This window comes from Anser anser (genome assembly GCF_964211835.1).
Source record: "Anser anser genome assembly, chromosome: 8".
NCBI classification, from domain to species: domain Eukaryota; kingdom Metazoa; phylum Chordata; class Aves; order Anseriformes; family Anatidae; genus Anser; species Anser anser.
Window position 1 is genome coordinate 6,296,117 of NC_139728.1, and position 14,110 is coordinate 6,310,226.

The 14,110-nt window shown below is 38.2% G+C and overlaps 1 protein-coding gene across 12 annotated transcripts in view; it reads right to left on the minus strand.

The window, feature by feature from the left end:
- PTPRC (protein tyrosine phosphatase receptor type C) overlaps window positions 1-13,162 on the minus strand; it is a 71,072-nt gene extending 57,910 nt beyond the window's left edge. For 10 of the 12 annotated variants that reach the window (XM_083845553.1, XM_083845552.1, XM_083845558.1 and 7 more), the window contains exons 1-2: window positions 5,645-5,794; window positions 5,436-5,559 (exon numbers count right to left, since the gene is read on the minus strand). In XM_083845553.1, coding sequence (XP_083701679.1) covers window positions 5,436-5,508 — 73 coding nt within the window. In that variant the 5' untranslated portion in view covers window positions 5,509-5,559; window positions 5,645-5,794. Of the gene's footprint in view, window positions 1-5,435; window positions 5,560-5,644; window positions 5,795-5,886; window positions 5,992-12,989 lie in introns of those variants that run through there. The other 2 variants (XM_083845554.1, XM_083845559.1) reach the window with 2 other exon arrangements.
- Between the last annotated feature and the right edge of the window lie 948 nt (window positions 13,163-14,110).

Genomic DNA, 14,110 nt, shown 5'->3' on the forward strand with positions numbered 1-14,110 from the left:
GCATAAAAGAACAGAAAAGGATTGGATTTTGTTAGCTATCTGCAGCGCTATGGATAATATACGCTGGCACGGCTCACAGCTAGGTTCTAAAATCCTGGCACTGAGGGCCCCAAACTGCTTTATTTGAAACAGAAGGAAGCCTAGAAATAGATAAAATGCTGTAAATGTTACCGAAACCGCATTGAACATGATCTGTTTACAAGTGTATGGATAGCCTGGAAATGTATCAGGACACACAGTGCAGCAGCCTGAGAACAGTAACGTTGCAGGGGAAAAAAAAAAAAAGGAAAAAAATAAAGCTTTCACTACTGTTTAGATTACTTTTATCTCGATATTTACAGGGGGAAGTCAGTTTTGCCACTTTGAGACTTTTTACCAGTGATTGCACAGAAGGAATTCAGAGCCTAATCTTTGCCTTGAAGAGAGTAGACAATTACCTCCCAAAATGTTTTTTGATGTTCTGTACTTCATAAGTTTGCCTAAAAGAAATAACTGTTTGACTTCTAGTTATATACAATTAAAGATGAATAAACACAAACAACAGACAACTCCACACAATGCAGAAAGCAGCAGAGCTCAGGGACAACCACTGCTTCCCAGGCAGGGCTGGCAGTCCCAACCTCAGCAGCCAGCTCAAGGACAGTTCAGTTCTGAGAAGCCCATGGGCATCCTGTCCAACCCTAGCTAATCTGTTAATGTTCCCATAATACACAGCGGTTCTTGCTAGGGTTTGAAAGGCATTCACATGCTAGCAAGCCTTGCCCAGCACATGACACCTTCCTGCATTGCCTCTTTGCACAGCTGTCTTGGGTGTCATTGCTGCAGCCACCCCGGCGCACTGCAGTCTTCACCCCCAGGGCCAGCAGCATGGGAGGAACAGCCACCGCAACTAGGGGGAGTAACAGCAGCAAGACTCGGGGTACGTGTGTTCTGCAAAATGCAGGGTAATACGGAGACACTTGAGCTAATGCTAAACAAGGTAGTTAAATGAGTATGAAGAAAAGTCACACCAACACAGCAGACAGCTCAGTGTTGGTTAATTTGCTCTGCCTGCCTGGTTGGCCAGATATATGCCTGTTAATAGTAACTCTTAAAAGTAGACCAAGAATATAAACAGAGGACAGAATATTTTCACGGCCTGCTGTTCTCCTTTGCTTGCTTCCAGAATGGTACAGAGCATGCCACAATGCATCTGCACAGAAAAAGAGAACAGGATAATTTCCATGCGCTATATAGAACGCATTCACAGTTTCAGTGTGGAGGTTGCCTACTTGTTTAATGCACGCACACACTCTCAGGGAGGCAGACAGCTTTGCAGATAGGCGACTGAAGTCAGACAAATATAACTCGATTCCTAATACAAGAAGTATTTTGAAAAGTCACTTCATCCTGTTTCCTCCCCTTGATTCTTCTGCCTCGTTATATACATGATTTTTCTAACCCATTCACTATTGATATGTTATTCAGAATCAAAACATATAAACTTATGTTCACCAAAGAAAAACTAAAACTAGAAGAAATGGTTCCAATACACCCTGCCACTGAGAGCAGGATTTTCTCTAGAACGAGTCTCTGCATGGCAGCTTTGTGGCTTTAGGTTTACAGTGGTAAAACATTCTCTGTATGTCAATACACGGATGTGAGTGAATACAAAATGACTAGCAAACATCATTTCCATACTATGTAAGAAAGACCCATTAGCTTTGAACCGATATCTCTTGCCCTAACTGCAGTTATCAATCAATATCCCACAACAACGCAGCCATCAGCTTATTCTGTTTGTGTAGGACCAGGTGAACAGGTGAAGAAAAATTACACGTTTGGTCAAAGTCTGTAGCTAATTCTTGCTCAGAAACCATGTAGCCATGCTGGTGTGGTACTGTGCTCTGATTAACATGAGCATCCTGCTTAGGTACTCCACCATAATCAAACTGAATGGTTTCCAGTTTAGAGCTTTTCCAGTTTGCATCTCAGACAGCCCAGGAAGTGAGAAGGACTGCCTGCAGCCCCATGCAGACATCAACTCGTGATCTTGAAGTAAGTATTTGAAGTATGCAAGATGTGAAAAGCAGGTAATTTGTTTCAAGTTATTAACAGGTCCCTGTCCACAGGACTCTGAGATATGTATTTCAGAAAGCCTCAAGTTCACCACTGAAATAAAGAATACGATACAGTCCTAAAGGAAACGTGCAGTGGGGTGCGTGTAAGAGGAAAACCTCAGAGGGGGTGTTCTGGAGACACCAGACTTCACTTGCTTTTACCCTAATGCCTATCCTCCTGCCTGCACAATTCCCCTTATCCTTTACTGTACACAGAAAATGAGCCAATATTACAAAGTTCTGCCACTTAAAAATTAGATCTGCCAGACATTTTCCAAAGGAATAGACCTTTTCACAGAAAGTCAGAACCATAGCATGATCTATACAGAAGCTGATGACTGTGCAAAGAAAACATAACACTTCTAGGTGGAAACCTCCACAGCTGCTGGGAACAGAGACTCCATTGCCTCAGATTTCTGCATGCCTGCTGAAGCTCAATACTTTTTACTTGGAGAATAAAAAAGTCACACCAAAAACTACCAAGCAATTTTTTAACTTCCTGAAATAAAGGAAGTGGCACATCAGTAGGGGAAGCTTTTTGAAAGCTGTCAAATTGCTAATACTTTTGTAGGGGAGAAACCTAAATGAAGAAGCAAATGGGAAAAAAGTGCTAGTCCTGCAAGCATTTATTTTGCTTTCTTTATTATTATTATTATTTAATGGGAGTAAAGGATTTTTTATTGTTGCTTTGATTGTTTTGTTCTGCTGTTGTTACAAAGACAACATTGTTGTTGCATTGCATCAGTTATGTTAGCATTACTTTTTCGAAAAGCAAGTCGGCCTAGATATTTGAAAGTATTATATTATCAATTTCACACTGAAGATTTTAAAGAAGCATGCAGCTGTCTACTAAAGATTTTCAGAAAGCTAGCTATTCTAGCTATTCCAAGCAGGTGAAGATGAAAGACTAATAAATAGCGCACAAAGCACTGATGAGTTTAGCGGGATACTTCAGCAATGCAAATGCTTACAATGCTCTCGGAGTAAAATACTACTACGAAAACAAGTCCCAAAGCACACCCAACTCTTACTAATAAGTGCCTGAAAATTGTTCTTGCCATAAAACCAAAGCCTACGCCAACATTTCCTAACATTTATCCTCCAATAACAAATTCCTTCAGAGAAGACTGCACAGTAGTCCCTAGCCACCAGGCAGAGTAATCTGTGCAGCAAAGATGAGATATAATGGTTCTGTCACCCTGATGGAAGAATCAACCTCTCTGAGACACCTGCTCTTACCCTTCCCACTCTGACCATTATTTATATAAGGGGGTCCCACATCAAAATTCAACGAAAAGAGGAAGTTACGCAGATGGGTCATAAATGTAAAGTGTAATACCAGACAGAAGGAGAGGAGCTCTGTATTCTCACAAGTGCATGTGCCAAACTACACGGTGAAAACAAGGTCTATGAGGTTGAGTACTTGACACTGTAGCATCAGGCTGTTAATTGCTTTAAGTGTCCTAATGAAGAATTAAGACATCATTTCTTTGATGCTCTTCGATTAGTTAAAAAAAAAAAAAAAAACACACACACAGAGAGGAACTCGCTCAAGCTAGACTGCTGTGTGCAGACCAAGAAAATAATTACTATTTGAAATAAAATACTGCTAACCCTCTTTAAGTCTTCCAGCCCTCTCTGTTAGCTAACACATCAACTGACTGTGGAGGTAGCTGTGAGAGAGCAGACACTAACCTGCCCACCTGAAGAAAAGGGACCAGTGGGAAGTCTTAGAAAAAGACTTATAAAATAGAAAGTAGGACAGCAGATTCAGAAAAAGAAAAAGAAAAAGAAAAAGAAAAAGAAAAAGAAAAAGAAAAAGAAAAAGAAAAAGAAAAAGAAAAAGAAAAAGAAAAAGAAAAAGAAAAAGAAAAAGAAAAAGAAAAAGAAAAAGAAAAAGAAAAAGAAAAAGAAAAAGAAAAAGAAAAAGAAAAAGAAAAAGAAAAAGAAAAAGAAAAAGAAAAAGAAAAAGAAAAAGAAAAAGAAAAAGAAAAAGAAAAAGAAAAAGAAAAAGAAAAAGAAAAAGAAAAAGAAAAAGAAAAAGAAAAAGAAAAAAAGAAAAAGAAAAAGAAAAAGAAAAAGAAAAAAAGACAAAGAAAAAAAGACAAAGAAAAAAAGACAAAGAAAAAAAGAAAAAAAGACAAAGACAAAGACAGACAAAGAAAAAAAGACAAAGAAAAAGAAAAAAAGAAAAAAGAAAAAAGAAAAAAGAAAAAGACTTTGCGCTTTTCCTTTACTGTACGGCATTCACTTTTCTTATAATGTAATCTACTAACCAGATTTATTCAGCGCTGGTTCTCTTCAGGTACTTTGAAGGATAAAAAAAAAAACTAATGCTTGGACTTTAAAAGTTCTTCTTTGCCAGTAATCAACTAAAGGCAGATAATTTTCCTGTTCGCATCACTATAAACCTGGAGTTTCTACAGTGACATGATGATAAAAAAAACATACATACGTATGTGAGAAGAGGTTTCAGTGCTGCATATAATCTACTACCATTTCAGAATACATGTTATTTGCCACTTTTAAGGTGAACATTACTTAACGGAAAAAAAAAAACCCTTTGTGTCTGCTATAATCCCTAATTACGTTAACTAACTAAACTGATGGCAGGTACATGAATATAAAACGCTATACATTCTTTTTACAAAAATGTCTTCTTAAACATAGGTCCATAAAGTTATTACCTTTATATAGAGTACTACCTCAAAATTAATTGCTTTTCTTGCTACTTACAGTATCTGTGACAAATTCACCTGCAGTGGGCTAATATCTATATCTACAATTCTGAAAGTTTTTTAAGAAGCAGTTTTTATAAACTAATTAATTATAAAAGTAATTTCCCAGATATAGAAATTAACTTACAATGTTGAGATTTTTTTCTTCACCCCATTGCAGTACAAATCAAAATTTGAGGAACTATAAGTAGATTCTAAGATCAGGGAGCAGCTTAAATGGATGGGAAGATTTTTTTTTGAAGGTTTTAAACACAGAAGACAAAGTACTGCATTGTGAGATGAAAACAAACATAAAGGTTATACTGAACACTTTCACCTAAGAGATCTGAATGTATTCATTTTTAAATGCAACTACAAATCTTTTTTAAGCTGTTCTTAAAAAAATCACGAACGAAATGACCACGCTGAAGACATTTTAGCCATGTACGTTACGCATCAATCTTCTTGATCCAGGTTCTGACACCATTGCAAATAATTGCATTCTAGTTGCTGAATAAAGATCTTATTTCTCCACTTTACAAAGTTTTGAATCTGTTTTAGTTCTACAGAGGACATTATGGGATCAAAATTAGAGAATGAAATATCAGTTGCTACCTACCTCTGACAAAAGCATCCTGATCCTGACACAGGAGGACAACGCCAAATGCCAGGAGTTTAAGCCACAAAAACATGGTTATTTCTGGAAATCAGGCGTATCCTTGTGAAGTAGCATGTGTCTCTCACTGGAAAGCAAAATAGAAGTTATCTGTCTGCAAAATAATTTCTCAGCAAAACTTGAACCAAAAAGGAAAATAACCAGGCACATACATTACACTGCCTGCTTATCTGTGAAGGAGTCGCTTCCTCTGTTACCCCCAAACTAACCACTCACAAACTTGCTATGCAGTTTAGTGATGTCAGAGACAACTACTTCTTCAAAAAAAATTCTTTCAGTTTCCAGGAAGTCAACAGGGTTTTTCTTAAGTTGCTGCAGTAATGCTCAGCTTCCTTAATTCAAATGAAACAGGTTGTTTTCAGCCATTTCTACTGGGGGACTAATAAGACTTAACTTTTCAAAGGACTGGACCCAACAAACAGTCATTCTTTTTCTTCGTATTCACTTTTCTACTGTATACATTTCATTGAGACCTCTCATCTGTGGACTCTTGAGATTTCTGTTGAGAGAAAGAGAAACCCAAACAATCGGTGAACAAAACCCTTGCTCTGGCAACAGGCCTTCATAAAAAGATATATTTCTGAATCTTTCTGCAAGAATGCAATTCTAGGCATGACAGTAGTATCTAACAAATGGATAGAGGTCATCTAATTCTGCTTTCTGAGATGGTCAGTTCTTAATTTGGTATTCTCCGTGCAATTCTCTACCATGACAGTGCCAGAGGATTGCGGTCCCTTTCCTGGAGTAGATGCAAGGTAGACCAAAGGCATTTACCCCACTATATTCATTGAGCTAAGATTCGATAACTGGATAACAAATGCCCATTACATGGTAGCTTACAAAGGGAATAAATGTTGGAATTGCTTTTTCTTATTAGAGGCTTCAAAGTTTTTAAAAGATCCACCAGAATGCTGTCATGAAATTAAAAAGGAAGAGTATGTATTTAGAATCACAGAATCATTAAGGTTGGAAAAGACCTCTAAGATCATCTGGTCCCACAAATTTTTGTGTTTATTGTTCATGTCATTGTGTTTATTGCTCATGTCATAAATACTTCAGAGACTTCCTAAAGCATCATACTTGAAAATGTTGCACATATTCACATAATAATTTAGATAATATAAGTGAATCAAATTCCTCATAAAATTAAATCCAACTTCTACACATCCAACATTGAGTGAAGTCCTATAGCACAGGCCAAAATCTTAGCTTCCATTAAACAGTACAATAATGATATTGTAAATGTGTTCAGAACAAAACTCACGTAAGTCTGACACCCCAGAGACACCAGTTTTGATATATAACTCCATCATCCTAGAGTTGTAAGTTGAACTTGGAATATAGCCATATACTGTCTGCATCACTGACATCTTAGTCCCTGTTATTCAGGATGAAACCATACTACTGAAGAGTCCCAGCTGATGAATATAGTACATTGCAGCCAATGGAGAATTTTGTGCAAAGGCTCTCAACAAGAACCAGGCTCCATTTCTACCTGACATTCCCCAGCAGCTGTACACAACCTCTGCTTGACTTCTCCAGCTGTCTCCTCAAGAAAAATTCCTTCACAGTGGACCTTTCCTGGCTGTGTGATATTTAAAAAGCCTTCACATCATTTAAAAATTGCAACATATCGCATTATTACTTAATGATAACATCACACACTCTAGACATCATACCATTATTGCATATTATTATTACTCTCATTTAATAGCTGAGGAACTATAAATCATCATCAGCTGTTACAATTACTGATTAAGGTTACAAATGAAACTCATACATGATTCACTGATTCAAACCATATACCAAGTCTTAGTGAAGTGCAAAGAAAAATCTTTCCCAGAGCAGACCCTTCATTCAGCAAATCTATTTCAGTGGGCATTGTTTTGCAAGGAGTTTAACGATTGCCCTGTATCTGAGGGAGAACAAACACCCTTCACAAAAAGTACGTAGTGCCTTTGATTTTAGGTTAGTCTCAGATGTTTTAATATTCCATCTGCTTGCAATGCATTTAAAATAAAAATCTCAGTAGTCTGCCTATTTGACATTTGTCTGTTTGGACATCTGGAGGAGAAATAAAGGATATCATGGTACTAAAACACTGCATTTCAAAGACTCTAATTAATAAGCTGATATTTTACTGAAGCTCGCCATGTCCATTTTACTCACCAAGTCCTTAAAACAGCTGTGTACCTGGTCTAAGAAGGAGGAAGGAAGTGTGTGACAAGGAGCAAACTCTCTCAAGTTTTCTCCCCTCATAATGAGCCTTTGAAAGCAGTAATTATCAAATACATATACAAAGCTAGAAGTTACACAAAAGAAAGTTTGCATCTAAGCAGAAATATAGAATCAGTCTGCAACCTTCTGTAGATTAATATATTATGGCTACACAAATATATTGTACTCCATCTCTTATTTCATGGCTCAGACAGAACGAATCACAAATATGTTTAAGGCTACTAGAACCTATGAAATCTTCCCTTACACAGACTGCAGGCTTCTTCCCAAAGATAAATCCAGATTTTGGGGGGTGGTAGAGGATTTATTTACTTGCAGATTAAGCAATGGTCTTCTAAAATAAACCCCTTCTCAGGACAGTGCCTTAACTTTTAATCAGCCAAATGATTATGTCAGTATATAACTATAGAGGTACACTTCCCCTGAGCCAGAAAGGATCAAAGCCAGAACCATCAATTTTACTATTAAGGATTTCTAAAATGACATTTAAAATAGCACAGAAGCATAAGTCTCCTTCTTCTGTAAGTTATGAAGTGGTAAAAACAAACAAAAAGCCTGTGAGAAGTTCTACGAGGAGAGGCTGAGGATAATTGAGTTGCCCAGTCTGGAGAAAAGGAGGCTGAGGGGCAACATCACTGCTCTCTGCCACCTTCTGAGGTGAGGAAGCAGAGAGGGAGGTGGCAGCCTCTGCTTCCTGGGAACAGATAACAGGACACACAGGAATGGCACAAAGCAGCACTAGGGGAGGTTCAGACTGGACATCAGGAAAAATGTCTTTACCGTGAGGAGGGTCAGACACTGGAACAGGCTTCCTAGCCAGGTGGTTGATGCCCCAGACCTGCCCAGAGGCTTTTGGATAATGCCCTCAATGACGTGCTTTTAACTTTTGGCTAGTCCTGAAGTGCTCGGGCAGTTGGACTGGATGAAGGTCCCTTCTAACTGAACTATTCTAGGCCAAGTAAATCTTTCATTGTCTGATTTACCTATCTCACTATGCAGTACAGGTGTTAAATTAGCATAAATGTCTGTACAGTTATACACCAGTTCAAAGGGCAATTGTGTCACAACTGAAAAAAAATCTAAAAAAATAAAATAAAATAGAGTGAAGTGCTAATAATTTTCCCTTCAGATTATACCCAAAACCTTTGGAAAAGATCACAAATGCATTGCAAAAAGGTACACTGAAGTCATTCATATTTTCTTACAGTTTTAAATAAAGTTTTGTGCTATAAATCATAGGTGGTGACAAAGGAATAGATAAACACGAACCTCCTACAGCTCACAGCAGTAATTACTAATATGCATCTACAGACATCAAGATATTGTTTGTCACTCTGGCCTCCTGTTTTATGTCAAAAATTAGTAAAGAATCAAGTCCTTGACATACAGAGGAAATAAGGGGAATTCAAAGTAGAAAGAATTAAAACATTTTGTCCTTGCTGCAAGTGCCTCCTGCACAACTTCTCATAAAGCATCAGCAAAAAACACTGCGGTTACTCAGAGACTGATCCTAGATGGTGCAAAAGCCCTGACCAGGTCCCAGACAATCTCAGAGGTTGCTGAAAGAGACCAAGCTCTCTCATAGCCTCCCCAGTTGTTGACAACATCCTTTCTACCAAGAGGTGTTTCTAAAGGTCTTGTTTTTAAGCTGTGCTGTGGCAAGCACAAAAGCATCAGATTAGAGTGCACCAGGCATGGTGTGATCCTCGACACTGCTACACAAGGCATTTCACATTTTTGACTTCTGAAGGCATCATCAAATAGCAGTTGTCCTGCTCGACCATGTCTTATCACACTGTGCAGGCAAAAGCAAGGAAGGGACAATTCATCTGGCTGTGCCTGATGGCATGGGTAAGCAGATTTCCTTTCCCTGTGCATTTCACCCACTTTCAAACAAAACCGAATGGAAAGTTTGGGCTGTACCTGCTTATGCAGAAGTCACAAGGAATGAAGTCAGGGAGGAAGGCAGTGAATTAGAGTGGAGTGGGCAACATGCAAAAAGAGACCACGGTTTTCAAATACATCTAAGACAGGACAAGCATGAGCAATAATGGGGGAGTAAAATGTACCCATGTAGGTCACACAAACTGCTCCGTAGCTTTCTGCTTTACAATAGCTTTACTAGGAGGTGGTTCAGGGCGTGTGTGGCATCTTGCTCTTGTCAGTACAGAATTCTGCTTTATTTTCTCCCTTCTAAATAACATGAGGGAGGGCGAGGGAGAGAGAGAAAGAGAAAGAAAGATTGAGTGTGTGTCATGTCACATCCTGCCCCTGAATAGTTCCATCACATGCTTAAGCAGCTTCAAAATCCCCTACTATTCTTTGGGGAGGAGCTGGTTCCTACTCCCATGAAGGGCAGAGGAAAGTAGAGTCTCGCCATAAAAACCACCACTATTTACCCGAGAGGCAGAGAGAGCACAAACACTTCATCCACACAGGGGACTTTGAAACTTCACACGTCAACCCCCACAGAGTGTTCCCTATCTTCACCTGGTACAACAGGTAGAGATAGGGAAAACAAAGAGCGAGTGAAGGCCAGGAGTAATAGTAACCAGGGTATGAGCAGGGTTTTCATACAGCCGCAGACAAAATAAATTTGTCTCAGGTTGGATTGTCATTGGATGCCCCCAAAAGACTGTGGGACGCTGTATGTGCCATCAAGTATAAAATAATAGTCAGACTCAACATGCACACTATGCACCTACAGGGCCTGTGCCACCCAAAAGCTGTCACTCCTGGTGCTTGCTGTGTACAAAAACAGGACAGTGACCAAAAGCTACCAGTGCACCCTGAAACCACATTTTTTTTGTTCTCCATATGATTTCATACTGCTAGGTTTCACCCTGTATTTGTTTTCCTGAAAGTTTAGCCAAATAGTGATGGGGCATTCATCCTCTTCACCCTATACCACTTCCAAGTCCAGATTTTCAAATGCAGTGTGGTGTCACTTTAGCATTCATTCGAAAGAATTTTAACTAGGGCATGGTTATTTTAATTTAGGAGGTGGTGTTCTCCATAGTTACATAACCTGATGCTACTTTATGCTAATGTGTTTACAGAATGTTGTATAAATTAATTTTCTCATGAAACTCTATTTTTGAGAACCCACCTTTGTTTTCTTTTTTGGTCCAGAGGCCTCAAAGTGTTAAGCAAAGAGGACATAATTCAATAAAAATGAAATTCTCTAGATACTCCATTCATCACTTGGATTTAAATGACAGGTTAAGCACACTTTCTTTGTTTTGCATAATTTTCCTTGCATGGAAGTCATTTCATATGACTCAACTCTGTTACATTCACATTAACCATGGCTGCACATCAGAATTAAGCAGTTCCACAAAATCTGAAGTCACACACCTTTGCAAACACTATGAGACACAGGACAAATTCATCCCAAGGGCAACTCTGTTTAAATCAAGGGAACCACCTCCATAACGCATTTCATCCTGTAAAATCAATTTGATGGGATAACTGTGAAAACATTGTCCATGCTAAAGAATATATGTTATACTACTTTTAAATTTGTGTTGAGTATTTGCTAAAGAATCTATTTTGCACATACTTTTTCAAGCTTGCTTGCAATTGCCAAGGAACATTTCTTGAAGAAAGAAGACATTTTTACTTAATATGTCATATTAGATCAAATTATTTTAAGCTCAAGAGTAAACAATGCATCTCTTTGTGCAGGCGTACTGCTATGCTACTATCAACCCTCAGGCAATGATGATTTGACATCTTCATTTCATATGTTGTCTGCATGATCTGTATTATACCTGTTCAGGACAGAGATCAGATTTTGGTATCCCTGAGGCACAATTCACAATCTGGCCCAAAACGAGCAACACATTTATGATAAGCTCTCAGAATTGCCAGGCACTTGCTTCTTTCTTACACCTAAAATCATTCTGGGAAAACACTAGGCATAGCTATTCTGAAATGGGTGTTCTTGAATAGCTCTGTTTAACACGCCCCTTTAGAATTTGCTCCCTTAGACAGTGCCAGTGTACCCATAAGCACTGCATCAGATTTTCGCTGAACATCTGCTCCTCCTCCTGGTTTTGAAGGAGGACTAGATTCTGAGAACAGCTCAAAATTTAGCTTTATAGCTTTCAGACATTGCACTATGAATGAGTTCATTACAAGTTATGCAGATAACATCAAATAAACATTTTTATGCATGGCGTAAAGGATTTCTTCTTATCCTTCCATCATCCAGTTTGAAAGGGAAAATAAATAGGAGGGACAGAACAATTATTTAAATATTTGCTACCCATGGACGACTCCGTATTGAACTCTGTGCTGTTAATTTTCCCAAATTATATTATATATAAACACATAAACTAATGTACATAAATATAAATTTATATATAAAATAATATACAGATATATAAATATATATATTATATATAATCCATGATACTCTGCAGGAAATGCTGTCTTACCTGCCACATACGGAAAGTCATAGTTGTGCCATGTTTACTGAAAGCCTGACAGAACATGAGTCAAAGCAATAGTAACACCAGCCACCCCCCCCCACCCCCCCACCCCCCCCCAAAAAAAAAGAAAGAAAAAAGCCTATAGAAAAAATCTTTCCCAAACTATTTCCATTTTGGTTTCAAAAAAGCAGTCACATACTTTATCGCAGTTCACTGGATGTTCCCTTATCTCTTGGACATTGTCTCCTGTGTGCTCCGTAGCATACTTAAAGAGATGCCTGTTTATTCTGAAGCAGAGTGGTGATTTTTTTTCTTCTTATTTTCAGTGTGGTTCTGGCTGGAGAAAGCCAGGACCAGTGTCAGGGTGGATTACTGAACCTGTGTTTTAGGCTGCCTTTCTACAAAACGATACCTCTGAGTAACTGCTGGTTAGCTTGTATCTTGAAGTAGATTAGCTTTCCTTCTGTGAGTTCTCTGTTCATTTTTTCAGCTTCTTCCAAGTAGCCTAGCACTATGTTCTTGTTCCACACAGACCGCTCCCCACCTAGGATGTCAGATTCATTGTCGTATACTATTAGCTAGGGCTGGCAAATCCTCCTCGTGTTTTTGCAATGTCAGGTGACAGTGCTCATATCCAAGAGTATTTGTGTTCATCTTTTCAATAAGATACCAGATGACTATACCAAATGCCTTTGTAACATCTAAACTGTGATTATTTTGTGGATAAAAATGTATTCCCACAGCTGATTGCAGTCATTATGGTATAGAAACAGAAAAAAGCCTCTCAGCAAGGTAGTTATAAGCATAAACCACAAATATTTACCTAGAAGGCTGGTCTGCTTGCAGTAATGCTGCTGGCCATCTTCTGATAGCCCGTCTCTTACCATTCTCCAAGTTCTGACATGATTTTTCTCTCTGGGGCTGTCCAAATGGTTTAGATACATGTCTCCAAAGACAAGCATGTGGCAGGCATTACTTCTTCCTCAGTGACTCGTCAAGAAGCTACCGTTGTAAACCTAAAAGAGTCCAGAAGATTTCTATAACCTTAACTCACAATATGCATCTTTGAATTTGAAATAGTTAGAAAGCCAGACTGATCCCACAGACTTACTTTGCACATCAGGGTCCACGCCACAGCTCCCTGCCTCAGTTTCCCTGCCTGTAAGCTCTTCATTTTAGGTATGTTTACGCATGCATGCGCATGCACACACACACACACACACTAAGCCAACACAAAATGTAGCAAGTTCCTAATGAGGATACTCAAAAACATGACTATCTAAAGATACATTGGTTGTCTTTGTTTATCCTCACATCACAAGAACAACACAGTAATTAATACATGCAGTAAATTGAAATTTTCTTTAAAGAAAAATAATTATAAATCTTGAAATATTTTTAAAAAGTGAACTATAAGCAGAGATTAACCTTTCTGACAGCTTTCTGTAGCATATAAAGATTTCTGTAACACTGAAAATCTCATGAAGCTGCATCCTGAAACACGTTTTTTAAAAATATATTTAAAGTATTGTCCCAGCAACATTTTCTATTCACAGTCTTGGGAAAGTACACGCCTTGATTATTTGCTCCTTTAGTAGAAAGGCTAAAAATCTGATCTTATCACGTCTTCCCCTGACTGACCCAGAATGAGTCAATGATGTTAAAATAAATAAATAAATAAATACGCAGTTTCACAATACAGGTAAGAAATGGGGATGAGGTGGGGACAGAGGTATTAAACATGTGGGATGGAATGCTGTAGTTTGGGAAAAAAAAAAAAGGTTATTTGCCACACGTTATACGTGCTTCTTGGTCAAAATATTTCAAGCTGGTAAAGACTCTGCAATAACAGTTACTTTAAATCCAAATTTACCAAATTATCAGCCTTTTCTCTGCTACATCCATACTGACTTTATACTTTCTTTTAATCAAGAATGATACTGT